The sequence below is a fragment of the Phascolarctos cinereus genome, unplaced genomic scaffold, assembly GCF_003287225.1.
Source record: "Phascolarctos cinereus isolate Bilbo 61053 unplaced genomic scaffold, phaCin_HiC Scaffold_3;HRSCAF=262, whole genome shotgun sequence".
Taxonomy (NCBI): domain Eukaryota; kingdom Metazoa; phylum Chordata; class Mammalia; order Diprotodontia; family Phascolarctidae; genus Phascolarctos; species Phascolarctos cinereus.
The window spans coordinates 74,902,835-74,918,556 of NW_027555736.1; the positions used below are offsets into that span (position 1 = coordinate 74,902,835).

Here is a 15,722-nt window from a genome sequence, read left to right on the forward strand (position 1 = left end):
TTATATATTCCTTAGTACTACTATAAGTTAACTTTCAAATGAACTAAAATAGACATTAATGTAATGAATTGTGTATTATGGGACAGGTTCTATGATTTATAGTTCTTGAAATCATTGCCGATCATTTTGGGGTACTCCTTTAAAGTACTATAATTATTCCAGTAGTAAAATGTACTTTAGTCATTGGAATATTTGTTAGATAAAGATTTCCTTTGGAGGTTCTCTTGGTGTTAAAAATACAGTGGAAATTATGCTTTGGAGCCACATGAACGTTGAATATCTTCTAAAATATGGTATTACCACCTGTAGCTAATTAAACTAAGTGATCTTCAATCTTGCTATCTTACTTAACTAAAGTTCATGTAAGAGCTTTAGGTATTCTCAGAAGCATAATTTAAAACAGGATACTTCTTTATTAAATTGGTGGTTTGTTTTGTTTTAAGGCAATTGAGGTTAAGTGACTTGCCCAGGGTCACACAGCTAGTGAATGTTATATGTCTGAGGCCCGATTTGAGCTCAGGTCCTCCTGACTCCAGGGCTGGTGCTCTACCCACTGCACCACCTAGCCGCTGTTTTCAAAGCTAGTTCTAGGGGTCTGTAAGTTTTGGTGCTTCCAAGGTGGTGTGATCCAAGGAGAGGTGTGCTCACTGCTCTGCTGGTGTGTGCTCCCCTCTTTACCCAGAAAGGGACCTTGTTCCCCTACAGCCACAAATGCTAGTGCTCTTCTTGGCTCTGGAACTGTGACCAGGTCCTCTGCCCTCCTGTATCCACAAGCTCTTGGCGCTCCTTTCTGCCTTGGAACTGAGACCAGGGTCCCTGCTCCCTTTTGAGTGACCACAGGAGCTCTTCTCCACTGACTAGGGCTCCTACTCTCTTGGGGCTGCACGTGCTAGTGCTCTTCTTCACCCAGAAACCATGAATCAGGACTGCAGGTGGGCAATGCAACAGGGTTCTACACCCAGTGCCAGTAAAGGGTACCCTGTAATCTCTTTCTGACCAGTTGTCTGACCCCCTTACCATCTCTGGGCTAAAAGTTCCCAAAGGTGCTGCTGCTGCTGCTGTCTTCAAGGCCTACTGCTGGTGTTACTTCACTGTGTGCTGCTCTCTAGGCTGGCTTTCCGGTGCCTCCCTCCTAAGTTGCCTTGGGCTGGAAAAATGTCTCACTCTGACCTTTTGTTGGTTCTACCACTCCAGAATTCAAGTTGAGGCATTATTTTAAAGTCATTTGGAGGGGAACTTTAAGAGAGTTCAGCTGAGTTAATGCCTGTACCTTGTCATCTTGGCCACAAATAATCATTTAATGCAAAGATCCTGACAACGTCACTTCCCTGCTCAAGTACCTTAGTATATTTGAGATAGGACACAACATCATTAGTCTGGCATTTGAAGCCATCCACAATGTGTCTCCAGCTTATGCCTTTTTAGACTTATTTTCCTCTACTTCTTTTACACATTCTACATTCGAACCACAACTGGACTCCTGGTTATTTCCTGGCCTCCTCCTATACTTTTCTGCCTCTGAATTCTAAGAGGCTGTACTTTAGTCCTGAACAGAAATCCTTTCTCATCACCACCTATTGTAATCTCTCTCTTCCTTCAAGGAGCAGATCAAGAGATATTTGCCCTATGAAGCCTGTCCTGAACTCCTCACCAGAAGAAAATGATCTTTACTTCCTCGTATTTTTTTATTGCGTTTTGTCTGGGGTCTCTTTTGCCTTTACTCTAATATATCTTATATCATACTTAGGTACATATAGTAGCCTCCCATCAGACTGTAAGCTCATTGAAGGCAAGAACTTGCTTTTTGACTTCTTATAACCAGTACCTACTACAATGCTTGGCACATTTGCTGAATTGAATTTAGCTGAATTTGCTACTGCCAGAAGTTATACTTAAATTTCAAAGAAATGTTTAATTAAAAAATAGTTTCTAGAGTTCAATTTTTTTCAGCTTTTAGGGGTCTATTTTGCAGCAAATCAATTTATTCTAGTGGTTCCAGGAAAATGTATGTCTTTGAAAAGTAAGATGCTCTACCTGGACCATGATGAGCCTCTCCCCTTCCCCCTCTTCTGTGTGGAGCTGTTGGCTACTAGCATGTATTTTCTGTGATGTTATATTGTACAAGACTTTGGAATCTCAAGGAAGCGCTTGTATGAACAACAACTTGAGAAGATTAAAAAACAAGTTTGTTTTCTGTAAGAACCATATCGACTCTTCTATCAATCACCAAGCATTTATTAAGCCAGGATCTATGCTAGCCATTGAGGAAACAAAGACAAAATTGAAACAGTACCTACCCTCCATGAGCTTTCATTCTATTGAGAGAAACAATGTGTGAACTCTCAGTATAGACAATATATATAAATAGTAAATGAAATAATTTTGGGGCTGGGAGAGGCGCTGATAGCTAGGGCAATCAGGGGAGTTCCCAAGTAGGAGAGAGGATGTGAGTTAAGCCTTGAAGGAGGCTAGCAATTCTCTTTTGCCAATTCTCATACTACAGTAGACTGATCTTCAGACTGAATGCATATCCAGCCCTTTAACTTTCACTTTAACTTTCAGTTAAATTACGAGGTTGGGAGTCTTAAGTCCTAATTTCTTTATCATGGTTGCATGGGTTTTCTGCTTCAGGGGACTTGAGATGAAGGAAGACAGAAGTAGGAGAAGAGGACGTGGAGACATGGTTCCATGCACCAATGGAGGTGCCATCTGCATCTGCCTGCTGAATCGCAGAAAGAATGGAGTGTGTCCCATTGAAGAACCTGCAGGTGTTCTCAGAATAGAGTTTGAATAACCCCTCTAAAAAAGGTAGACTCCACAGGAAAGCCAGACCTTTCCTAGCCTTTTGGTCTCTTTGAGCTCTGAAACTATGGCACCGATCTGTAACCTGAGGAATGCCTTTGGGCAGTAAGACATGTTAGATGAAGGTATAGAAGGCTTTTGGACTTTACACCCAGAGCTTGACAATTCTAGCATTGCTGTAGGGTATGAGAAAGGATCAACGGCTACAGGAAGGAAGCCTAAGGATGAAAACGATATTATGATTTTGTGTGTGGGTGGAGATTCCACATAATGGGGAGAGGATGGGATTTTTTTTTATTGTTTTCTTTTGTTTCTTGCTAGGCAATGGGGGTAAGTGACTTGCCCAGGGTCACACAGCTAGTAAGTGTCAAGTATCTGAGGCTGGATTTGAACTCAGGTCCTCCTGACTCCAGGGCTAGTGCTCCACCCACTGTGCCACCTAGCTTCCCCTAGGTTTTTTTTGTTTTTGTTTTTTACCCTTTATCTACAAATAGAGTTGATTCTGGAGAGCTATGTATACATAACAGTCACCTGCTTTGCCCCTTCAGCTGTCTATCTCGGTGCAAAACCAGGTAGGTGTTCTATAGTGCTAGACCTGGAATCGGGAAGATCTGAGTTCAAACCTGGCAGTAGATACATACAACTGATGTGTCCTGGACAAGTCACTTAACCTCTGTCCGCCTCAGTTTGCTTAACTATAAAATGAAGGTAATAATAGCACTTACCTCCCAGAGGTGTTGTATGAATCAAATCAAATAATATTTGTAAAGCATTTAGCATGGTGCCCACCACATAGTAGGTGCCTAATAAATGTTTGTTTCCTTCCCTTCTTCCTTAACTGTAATGTCCTTATTTAGGCCTACCCCTACTTAGCAGGGTCCTTCAGAATCTTTGCCCATTCTACTCCAATAACACTTACAAACCAGAATCCCATATCCTCAAGGCCTAACATTCTTCTCTTGAAAGTTACAACAAACTTTTGTTGTTTAGATATTTCAGTTGTGTCTGACTCTTCATGACCCCATTTGGGGTTTTCTTGGCAAAGATACTGTAGTGGCTTGCCATTTCCTTCTCCAAGCTCATTTTACAGATGAGAAAACTGAAGCAAACAGGGTTAAGTGACTTGCCCAGGAGCACGCAGCTACCAAGCATCTGAGGCCAGATTTGAATTCAGAAGATGAGTCTTCCTGACTTCAGGCCTGGCACTCTTTCCAAATCAATCCAAGCTATGTTTATTAGTATGTGTTAAGGTAGAAGGTTTGGTTCCCAGGAAGTATGGCCATTTGGAGAATACTTTTCCAGAGACATGACTGCTTTTGCTATCTAACCCCTCCAGAGTGTGAATTTCAGGTCAGGCTTAAGTAGAGGAGCTGGCTTTTGGGGGGAACAGGGGGTAGAGGGTGGAGCCACAGTGAGGCGTCTTATATCATACCACATAGGATTGGCCCTTATTTTGAGAGCTGACCACTGGCTCAAGAGTCAGAGGCTGTAATCTTGCCTTGAAGGTTACTAGAATATACCATAGAGAACTGAGGTTCTAGGGATAGAATATTTTCTACAAAGTAAGAGCTGGAGCAAGGGACTTGAAGCAAACATTCCTATCATACTGTAGGATGAGTGTTCCCTTAGACAAGCTGGACTAACTGAAGACTCCAGGAGGGAAAAATAGCGCACGGCAGGTGGGCAAAACCACCACCATCATTGCCACTACCACCTCCCCTTATAAGATCCTGGGGGAGACAGCTCAGGCCTCTAAGCCCAAGAGCTCAGGAATATCAGTATTCTCCTGACCACCTGCTCTGTTTCCAGCCTAGCCTCTCACCAAAGGAACAACCTTCTGGATGGTTTCAATGCCTCATTTCTCCTACTCCAGTCCATTCTCCTCTCAGCTACCAAAGTGGTTTTCCTAGAGCACCTGCTGACTCCCTATTGAATAAATTCTGGTGCCTCCAAGATTAAATTATAAAATTACCTCCAAGGTCAAATATAAAATAGTTTGACTTTTAATACCCTTTATAATCTGGCCCCTTCCTCCTTTTCAAGTCTTCTTACACTTTACTCTTTTCCCAGTAGTCTATGATTCAATGGCATTGTCAGTCAATCACCAAGAATTTATAATTTGTTTGTCCATTCCTCCCTGGACTACACTTTTAGCTCATCTCCATAGGACTTTGCCTACTGTGGAAGCCTCTTTGCCTGAGAAGCTCCCTCTGGCCCTGGAATACTTCTACTATTGGAAGTACTTTCTAGCCCCTTGTCCTTTTTCTCTAATTGGCCGGTTCCTTCAAGAACCTCCATTTTAAAGAGGCAGTCCAGGCCAGCCACACCTTCATTCTTTTCCTGGCTGCACTCTAGACTTATCTGCACAGGACTTTATCTACCTTAGCCCTGCTCCACAGCCATCTTTTTTTAGCTCCCTTTTTTGTGTTGTCATTCTCTAATTAGAAAGTAAGCTGCTTGAGGGCAGGGACTATCTTTCTTTCTGCTTGTATTGTCTTCTCAGCATTTAGCAAAGTGCCTGGCAGATAGAAAGCATTAATAAAGGCTTGTTAACTGACTAATTTTGGCCTCCTTACACCTTGCACACAATCCTACATTTCCTGATATACATTTTATATATTTATTTATGTGGGTAGGTAGGTGGCACAGTGGATAGAGCATCGGACCTGAATTTAGGAGGACCTGAGTTCAAATCCGGCCTCAGACACATAACACTAGCTATGTGATCTTGGGCAAGTCACTTAACCCCATTGCCTGGCCCCCCACCCCAAAATTATATATTTATTTATGTATTTTTCTCTGACTCTCTCCCATGCCAAGAATTCTCTCTCTACTCATCTCCACCTCCCATCTTCCTTCAATTTTTCAGATAAAATCCCTCTTTCTGCAAAAAACCTTTCACAGACCCCTTTAATGCCTTCCCTCAGAGACCTCCCCAGCTGTATATACGTATGTATGATCTATCTGTCTCTGTCTGTCTATCTATCTATCTATCTATCTATCTGTCTATCTATATCATGTTCCCACATAGATGCTTGCATGTGATCTTTGATTAGATTGTAAGCTTCTTGAGGGCATGGGTTGTTTTTTGCCTTTCTTTGTATCTACAGAGTTTAGCACAGTCTCTGGTACTTACGTGGTGTTTAATAAATGCTTATTGACTTGACTTGTTGATTTTGTGCAGTTCCCACCTCCCTAGTAGCCACAGCTTTGAAGATGGGGAGAAGAAAATGCTCACCACCAAAGTCTTTGAAACTTTCAAATGGTTCAACCTCAGAAATGGATATGGTTCAGACTGGCTAACATGACATAAAGGTAGATAACAACTGACAAATGAGGGGATGTGAAAAAATTGAGATGCTGACATACTGTTGCTAGAGTTGTGAACTGGTCCAACTATTCTGGAGAACAATTTGGAACTATACCCAAAGGGCTGTAAAACTGTGCATACCCTTTGACCCAGCAATACCACTACTAGGTCTGTATCCCAAAGAAACCAAAGAAAAAGGAAAAGGGAGGCAGCTAAGTGGTGCAGTAGATAGAGCCCCAGTCCTGGAATCAGGAGGACCTAAGTTCAAATTTGACCTCAGACACATAATACTCACTAGCTGTGTGACTCTGGACAAGTCAGTTGCCCCACCAAAGGAAAAGGACATATATCTACACAAATATTTACAGCAGTGCTCTTTTTGTGGTGGCAAAAACAAAGTGGAAATTGAGGGGATGCCCATCAGTTGGAGAGTGGCTGAACAAGTTGTAGTATATAATTGTAATGGAGTACTATTGTGCTATAAGTAATGATGAGCAGTATGGTTTCAAGAAAAGCCGGGGAAGACTTATATGAACTGATGTAAAGTGAAGAGAGCAGAACTAGGAGAACATTGTACTCAGTAACAGCAATGTTGTAAAGATGATCAGCTGTGAAAAACTACTACTCTGCTCAATACAATAATCCAAAATGATTCCAAAGGACCCTGATGAAAAGTACTATCCACCTCCAGAGACAGAAAGGATGAATTCTGAGTGCACACTTTCTTTCTTTTTCTTTCTCTCATCTTTCCCTCTCTCCTTTCTTTCTTTTTTTCTTTCATGGCTAACATGGAAGTGTATTTTGCATGACTTCACATTTATAATTGATATCATATTGTTTGCCTTTTCGGTGGATGGAGGAAGGGCTAGAGGGAGGGAGAGAATTTGGAACTCAAAATCTGAAAAACAAACATTAAAAATAAATATTAAAAAAAGAAATTAATATGGTTTCATCAAAGGAAATTACATTAACATCTACTTTGCTGTTGTATTCTAAGGTTTATGGGGCTTTCCCATCTAACTTGTAGCTAAGACCTCTTAATTTATTGCTTTTTCATTCATTCATTCATTCATTCAGCACTCCCTTGCTTAAGAGCTTTCAACAATCTCCTGTAGCCATTTCAAGCTCACCACTATTTGTCTCTAATCTACCTTCTCAGCCTTATTTCACATTATTCTCTTTCATATATTCTCTTTTTCAGGCAAACCAGACAAGCTGTTCCATGATTGCATGTCACCCTGTCCCCCCTAGTCCCTGCATCCTTGCAGACCATCCCACATTCTTGAGATGCAATGCCTCTCATCTCTACCTGTTGAAATCCTCTTCTTTCAAGGCCCAGCTCAGCTGCCCACCTTCTCCAAGAAGTCTTTCCTGATCTTGTTGAAGGCGGGCTCTTCTTCCTCATATGTTTGAAGAACACTTTGTTTCCACCTTTCTTCCATCAATCATACTTGTGCTCTCCTTTTATCAGGTGGTAAGCTCTATGGGGTCAGACTTTGTCACTTTCCATGTTTGAATCCCCACTACCTAGGATGGAACTGCACCAGTGATTTCATTGGTCCTGGAAACTCTCAGTGAGGGAAACCTCTCTACCAATGTAAAAGGGCACTTTTCCTGCAGTTTATAGTTACCTAGGAGGCATTAAAAGCTTGTGATTTGCCCAGGGTCACACAGCTAGTGGGTGACAAGAGAAATTTGAACCCGTTTTTCTGGTTCCAAGGTTGCCTCTCACAGGCATTTTATAACTATATGTTAACTTGAATTTTATATGACATTTAATGGTGCCACTGCCTGCCACGATCCAACATTTTTTCTGATTAGGACTTGGTGCTAATGTCCAGCTCACTCTGCCTGCGGTCCAAGGGTGATGGGGCAGGAGGAAAAGAGACTTAGGGGGAGGAAAAGGAGAAAAGGAGAAATGTAGTGAGGGGCCAAATCCTTGAGGAGTCTGCAGAAAGGTGACTGAGGGGAACTCAGAAGCGAAGCTGTCTCTTGGGGGACCAATTCCCAAGAGTCACCCCTACTCTTTCTCCTCTTCTCCCCCCCACCCCATCTACTTCCTGCCTAGGGCACTGACTCAGGGAGGTAACCCCAAGGGAGAAGGAGTATCTGCCAGCTGGTGCTCATCATGTACACACCTACCTCTGAACGCCTTACCCCTAATTTCCAAGACAGAATTGGGGGCCTTAGGGCTTTTCCCTTTCCCACAGTATACTCTCAGGCTGTCCTTTAAGTCTGTGGATGGGGAGATTTTGGAGGGCACTCAGTTCTTATAGCCTGCTGGAGGATGTCATGGCGGGGCGGGAGCGGGGAGGGCCGCGGGGGACTGTCTGAGAGGAGGAAAGGGACTCCTGGTTCGACCCCCAACTCTCACTTCCCCTACTCAACGGCGTCCAACTCCAGGTGGTGCTGCCAGTCTGCGGAGAGGCAGCTGGGCTGCCCCTTCTGGGCTTCTCCCCCGCCCCACTGCCCCGGTGGCCGTCACCGCCAGCACCGCTGCGGCCAGCCCCAGGGGCGGGGCGGGTCAGTCCCTCCCCCCCCCGAGCGCTCCGAGGAAGTACCGCTTCTGCCCAGCCCAGTCCGAAACCTAAGCTGGAGACCCCGGAACAGAAGCTGGAGCCTCTTTGCCTCTCCCCTGCCTCCTTCCCGCCCTCGGCAGGATTACAGGAGGTCCTACGGCCCGGGATGTGAGCTGGGCTCCCCTCCATCCTCTGCCATGGCAGCCTCAGGTCAGTCCCTAGCTCACATCTCCTCTGAGCCCCACTACAGCTGTCCTCCCCTCTCCCGACCCAAACCGCTCTCCTCTGCCCTGCTGTGGTGAGCTCCGTGGGACTCTGAGACCCGAGCCCCGGACAGCACCCTCGACAATCCACGGGGTCCCCTACACTTCCCCAGAACCGGCGCCGCTTTCTTGGGCAGCTTGAGCGCCCTGCTAACCCTGCTTCTTTCTGCATTCCGCCCCTGACCTGGCACCTGCACTGTCCCACACTAGGCCAAGAACTGTTTGTTTAGCGAGCGCTTCGCGGACTTGGCAGATACCTTGACCCCACGCTCCCATTTGTTTGTCGGAGGTTTATTGGTTTTGCCTTTTCTTATCCATCCCTTCCCCCCACCCCCACCCCCAAGTTTTTATTCGTTCTCCGAGCCCTGGCAACTTGTGTTAACTGATGCTACGGTGAGCAGAAGGAAAGAGAAGTCAGAACAGCTCTGTGTTATTTGGCAAGAATTCTCTCTTGGTCTTACAGGAAGTTCCAATGTAGCGTGAAGAAGGTTGGATCTGAGAGTCAGTACGGTATCGACTGAGCAGCAGTTTCAAATTTCGCCTCAGACACGTAATAGTTATGTGACCCCCAGGGAAGCCACCTAACCTCTCAGTGCCTCAATTTCCTTATCTGAAAAATGAGGAGGGGTGGGCTATTGGGCATGATGGCTTCTAAGGTCCTCTACACCTTGCCAGTCTTCTTACGCCTTACATACCCAACCTTCCCCTCTCCTCCCCACCCCCCATTCTGGCATCCATGCTCTTCCTTGAACAAGACACTCCATTTCCCTACTCCAGGAATTCTCACTGGCTGTCCTTTATGCCTGGAATCCTCTCTCTCTTTGTCTCTGCTTTTTTGCTTTCATGGCTTCCCTAAATCCCAACTAAAGTTCTACCTTCCACAGGAAGGCTTTCCAGATAACTCTTAATTCTAGCTCCCTGCCTCTGAAGACTTACCTCCGTTATATCCTGTCTATATCATATTGTTTGTAGATAGTTGCTTTAACATTGTGTCCCCATTAGATTGGGAACTCCTTAAGAGCACGAACAATCTTTTCCCCTTCTTTGTATCCCCAGCACTTAGCTCAGTGCCTGACACATAATATGTGCTTAATAAATGTTTGCTGACTAATTCCAGCTCTGTGATCTGGGTTGGAATCCTTTGTGACCTTGGACACTTTGGGCATCAGTTTCCTCATCTGTAAAAGGGGAAAATAGTATTAGAAGATCTCAGAGTTACCTTCCAGCTCTAATTCAATGATCCCGTCATCCCATGTCTGGCTATTTGCTAGTCTATGTCCTTGGACAAGGTTTTTAACCTTTTTGAGACTGAGTTTCCTAATCTGTAAAATGGATATAAAAATATTTTCATTATTTGCCTCAAATGCTGTTGTGAAGAAAGAGCTGTGTAAATTTTAATTTGTAATAGATCAATCAATCAATGAAACATTTGTTAGGCACCTACTATGTGCTAAACTAGGCAGCTAGGTGGCTCAATGGATAGAGCACTGGGCCTGGAGTCAGGAAGACCTGAATTTCAAATCCAACCTCAGATACTTAGTAGCTATGTGACCCTGGGGAAGTCAGTTAACCTCTGTTTGCCTTAATCTACTGGAGAGAGAAAAGACAAACTACTTTGGCATCTTTGCCAAGAAAACTCCAAGAACAGTGTTGGCATGCTCTGGTCTATGGGGTCATGAGCAGTTGGATACAACAGAATGACTGAACAACAACAAATGTGCTAAACACAATGCTAGGCGTGGGGATACAAATTCAATGAATGAAGCATTCTTTACTATACAAGAACTTACATTTTTAACAAATCAATGATTGCTGTTATTACAATTATTATTAGAATTTTTCAAGGAACTTGGTCAGTCAATCCCACGTCTGCTCAGGAGGGGTCATTTGTACCCATCAGTGTCTCTCTCACTGACAAATGTCTTGCTATATTCCTCCATAACCAATTCTGTTTCCACTGCTGCCCTTTATTTTCATGTGGTCTTTGCAAAATTCTTTTAGAAATAGAAAGGATTAAAGGCAATGTGGAGACAGAGAAAGAGAGAGAAGATCAATCAGAATGTCCTATGATTCTTTTCTGTTTTGATAGTGCTGTTCTTGAGATCTTTTCTTAGCCTTGCAAGCTACTGGATAAGCGTTATAAATGTGGGTAAGTCAGTAGACGTAGTAGTGGTCATTGTTTTTTTCTCTTGTCCAGACCTATATTTGGTATAGAGAACTGCTGGTGAGGAAACTATTTACCAATGCAGATCACTTAGGCAACTTTTCTGCAAATTTTCACTGAGAAATTAAATGAGTTGCATAGGGTTTCACAGCCACATTGTGTCAAGAAGCTGGATTTGAAGCCAGGTCTTTAAGACTTCCAGGCTAGCTCTCTATTCACTAAGCCAGAGCTGTCAAACTGCAAGTTCTAACCAGATTAAAATGAAATTGGGAAATGTAAGAGTAAGGAGAGAAAATGAAGGTGAAGGTGTTTTGTAGAATGTTTTAAATTTTCATGTGTCGGGTGGTATCATTAAAGGATCTGGGTGAATGCCCCCATCAGATGAAGAGGGGCTACTTCTCCCACCTTCTGATGGCAGAAGCCTTTGAGATTTGATTTGTCATTGCTGCTCAGTTGTGTCTGACTCTTTTTGACCCCGTTTGGGGTTTTCTTGGCAGAGATCCTGGAGTGGCTTGCCATTTCCTTCTCCAGCTCAGTTTACAGATGAGGAAACTGAGGCAAACAGGGTTAAGTGACTTGCCTAAAGTCACAGAGCCGGTGGTCAGAGGCCGGAATTGAACTCAGGTCCTCCTGACTCCAGACCGGGGACTCTATTTACTTCACTCTAGGATTTGATAGATTGCTGATCTTTGGTTCTATGTATATTTGTGCTCCTTTGCATGAAAGAGGAAACTAACCTCATACTGAGAACCATTCCTGAACTGGGATCTGGACTTTGGAAGTAGCTAGAGCAGTTTGGAGGGCAGCTGGAAGAGGGCCAGGCCTGGAGTCTGAGTTCAAATCCAGCCTCTAAACACCAACTGTGTGATTTTGAGCAAGTCATTTAACCCTGTTTGCCTCTGTTTCCTCATCTGTAAAATGAACTGGAGAAGGAAATGGCAAACCACTCCAGTACCTCTGCCAAGAAAACCCCAAATGGGGTCATGAAGAGTCAGACATAACTAAACAACAAGAAACAGCAGTTTGGTCACAAAAGCTGTTACCTTAGGGCAGGCCTCTGAACTGAGAATGCGCCATGTGTGTCTAGGGCTCCTTTTTTTTTTTAAATATAAATTTATTTATTTTTAGTTTTCAACATTTACTTCCACAAGATTTTGAGTTCCAAATTTTCTCCTCATCTCGTCCCTCCCCCCACCCCAAGATGGCATGCATTCTGAATACCCCTTCCCCTAGTCCGCCCTCTCTTCTATCTCTCCCCCCCTTCTCCTATCCCCTTCCCCTTCTATTTTCCTGTAGGGCAGGATAGACTTCTGTACCCCATTTCCTGTATTTCTTATTTCCCAGTTGCATGTGAAAACTTTTTTTTAAACATATATTTTTTAAAACTTTGGGTTCCACTAGGGCTCCTTTTGAAAAAAATGAGTAGAACTACTTAAAAACTTTAATGACAAACTGATAAATAATAATAAACTGATTCAGTTTATAAATCAGCAGCGTTCGTGACCTGTTAAAGGAGAAGGTGATGTGGAGGGCTGGGGATCTGCTTTGCCCAATCGTGTACTTATGTCAGTACATAACAATGGTGCTAGCTCGCGTTTGGAGGCAGCTAGGTGGTGTGGTGGATAGAGTGCTGGACATTGAATAGATAAGACTGGAGTTTGAATCCCACGGCAGACACTTCCTAGCTGTGTGATCCTGAGCAAGTCAGAACGGCTCTGTGTTATTTGGCGAGAACCCTCCCATGATCTTAGGGGAAATTTTATATAATTAAAAGAAGATTGGATCCCCCAAGCTCAGGCATTTCCTTCCTAAAATGAGGATAATAATAGCACATGGCTCTCAGAGTTGTTGTGAGGCTCAATCAGAATAATATATTGAAGGTACTTCGCAAATCTTAAGGTGCTATATTGCGTTCATGTTTGCTATTATTACATAGATTATATACATTATTACATATTATTACATTATTACAATATTACGTGTTATTACAAAGCCCTTCCCCCAATAGTTCTGTGAAATAGAAAAGCATAGTTAACTGTCCCCATTTTACAAATGAGGAAACAAAGGCTCACTGCAGTGAGTGAAATGACTTGACCAGAGTCAAACATCTGGCAAGTATCAGAGCTAGGTCTTGAACTGAGGTTTTCTGACTTCAAGCCCAGAGATTCTTTCTCCTCTATTTCTCATATACTACTCCTTTGCACTACTGTCCTTGCTGGAGTGAACTCTGATAATTAAATTAAGGAGGGAACAGTTTTTGTAAGATGGTCGCCTAATAAAAAGTTGGGAGTCATCCACTGAATGAGAAAGACCCTGGAAAATGCATTGGTGAGATTCAAGTCAAGGTTTGAAAATTGTGCTCCTTATCATTACTGCCCATCAGAGGCCTTCAGCTTTCACGGTAAGCTATAGGAACTGATAGGACAAAATAAATATCTCTGTTCCATAAAGAGGAGAGTGCTCTGACACTGAAAACACACGCATTTATAAAAATCAGTACCACAATCTGTGGCTCCCTCCCTCTCCTACCCTTAGTCCCCACTCTGCCTTCAAGGTTATATCTGAAATGGAGAGAGGCACATTTTGGAAGTGAAGCATAGGAATCCAATTAGAGTTGCAATAGGAGTCACCATACTCTGGGAACAGAGATGTATTCTTGGTGGTTTGACTGATCTGGAACCTGAAAGTGAGTTCTGGAATCATCTATCGTGACATCTGCCATTGTCTGTCCATGGCTAGTGATGGCTCTTGTGTAGTTACACCACTGGGGCCCCAAGTATACTTTGATATATGGAGATATAGGGACCATTGAAGAGAAAAAGACTATTTTAGGAAATGATGCTTTTTAAGGTTCTTTGACCCCTGTCATCTCTTCCTGGTTGTTTGTTATCTCTTCCCACAGGTAGTTTTAAAATTCACTTATGATAAGGAAAACTAGACTCTTTTAATATTTTATTGATGCTTTTAAAAAATATCAATGTTGTTTCCCAGTACCGTTTCCCCAATAGAACCTGTGTGTGTGTGTGTGTGTGTGTGCGCGTGTGTGTGTTAATAACAAATAAGTAGAGTTAAACAAAGCTACCTGAAACAGACTGTATCTGACAGCACATGCCTCGGTCTGCATCTATAGCCCACCACCTCTTTAATGAGAGGAGGGGAAAATTACATTGGCATCAAAATGGATCATTTCATTAATCTGATATCTTTTAGAATTGTTTACTTTTTTGTTACTGTGAAAGCAGTCTTTTCCTGAAAACAGCATACTCTTATCTCCTGCATTAGATTGTAAGCTCTCTGAGGACAGGTACTTTTTTATTTTTGCCTAGCTAGATGCCTCAGTGGATAAAGTACTTTGTCTGGATTCAGAAAGACCTGATTTCAAATCTGGCCTCAGACACTTAGTGGCTGTGTGACCCTGGACAAGCCACTTAACTTCCGTTTGCCTTTATCCATTGGAGAAGAAAATGGTAAACCACTCCAGTATCTTGGCCAAGAAAATGCCATGGACAGGATGGCCCACAGGGTCATGAAGAGTTAGGCATGACTGCACGAATGAACAGCATCAACCAATCTCCAGTACCTGGCACAATCCCTGGCACATGGAAGAAGCTTATTAAATACTTGTTGGTTGATGGGGGATAGCCTGTGAAAAAACATAAAGGAGACAGTTGGAATACTGTGTGTGAAGAACAGCGAGAAGACCCATGTAGGTTGAATAAAGGGGAAAAAACATGTAATAAGTCTGGAATTGTAAATTGGAGCTGGTTGTAAAGGGCTTTAAATGCCAGAGGCCATGATTTCAGTAGTTTCCCCCTTCCCTTCCTGGATTCTGTGTTACCCAGAAAATCTCTTCACTTTTCTCTGCCTCCTTCTACTGTATAGCTACCTGTCTTTCCCCCTACAGTCAGACCCATTTAGATCCCTAAAGAGAAAAACAACAGTCTTAGTTTTTGTTTTTAAATGAATTTTTTTTTCAAGTGAAGATCTGCCTTCTTTCCCTTCCTCCTCTCCATTCCCCTCATTGAAAAAGCAAGAAAAACAAAATCCCCTGTGACAAGTATAACCAAGCAAAACAAGTTCTTGTGTTGGCCATGTCCCAGAAAATTATGTCTCAATTTGCATTTTCAGTCTATCACCTCTATCAGGAGTCTTTGGGAATTATGATTGGTCACAGTGTTGATCAGAGTTCCTAGGATTTTCAAAATGCATTGTCTTTACGACATTGTTATTATTGTATGGCTCTCTTGTTATAAATTGCTCTCTTGGTTCTGCTCACTTCATTCTGTGTTAGTTCATACAAGTCTTCCCAGGTTCCTCTTAAACCATCTCTATCATCCACATTATAGCTTAAAAGTATTTAATTACATTCATATGCCATGACTTGTTCAACCATTCCCCAACAGATGGGGATCCCCTCAATTTCCAATTTTTTGCTACTGCAAACAGAGCTACTATAAATATTTTGTACATATTCACTCTTTTCCTCTTTCTTTCATCTCTTCAGGTATAGACTTAGTAGTGATATTGACTGATCAAAGGGTATGCACGGTTTTACAGCCCTTTGGGCATAATTCCAAATTGTTCTCCAGAACAGGTGGATCAGTTTACAACTCCACCAACAGTGAGTCCCAGTTTTCACACATCCCCTCCAATATCCAACATTT

The 15,722-nt window shown here is 42.9% G+C and overlaps 1 protein-coding gene across 1 annotated transcript in view; it reads left to right on the plus strand.

The window, feature by feature from the left end:
- The first annotated feature begins 8,505 nt into the window (after nt 1-8,505).
- The window catches only part of PIK3AP1 (phosphoinositide-3-kinase adaptor protein 1), a 144,114-nt gene continuing 136,897 nt past the window's right edge, over nt 8,506-15,722 (plus strand). The window contains 1 exon segment of the mRNA XM_020996851.2: nt 8,506-8,841. Coding sequence (XP_020852510.1) covers nt 8,829-8,841 — 13 coding nt within the window. The 5' untranslated portion in view covers nt 8,506-8,828.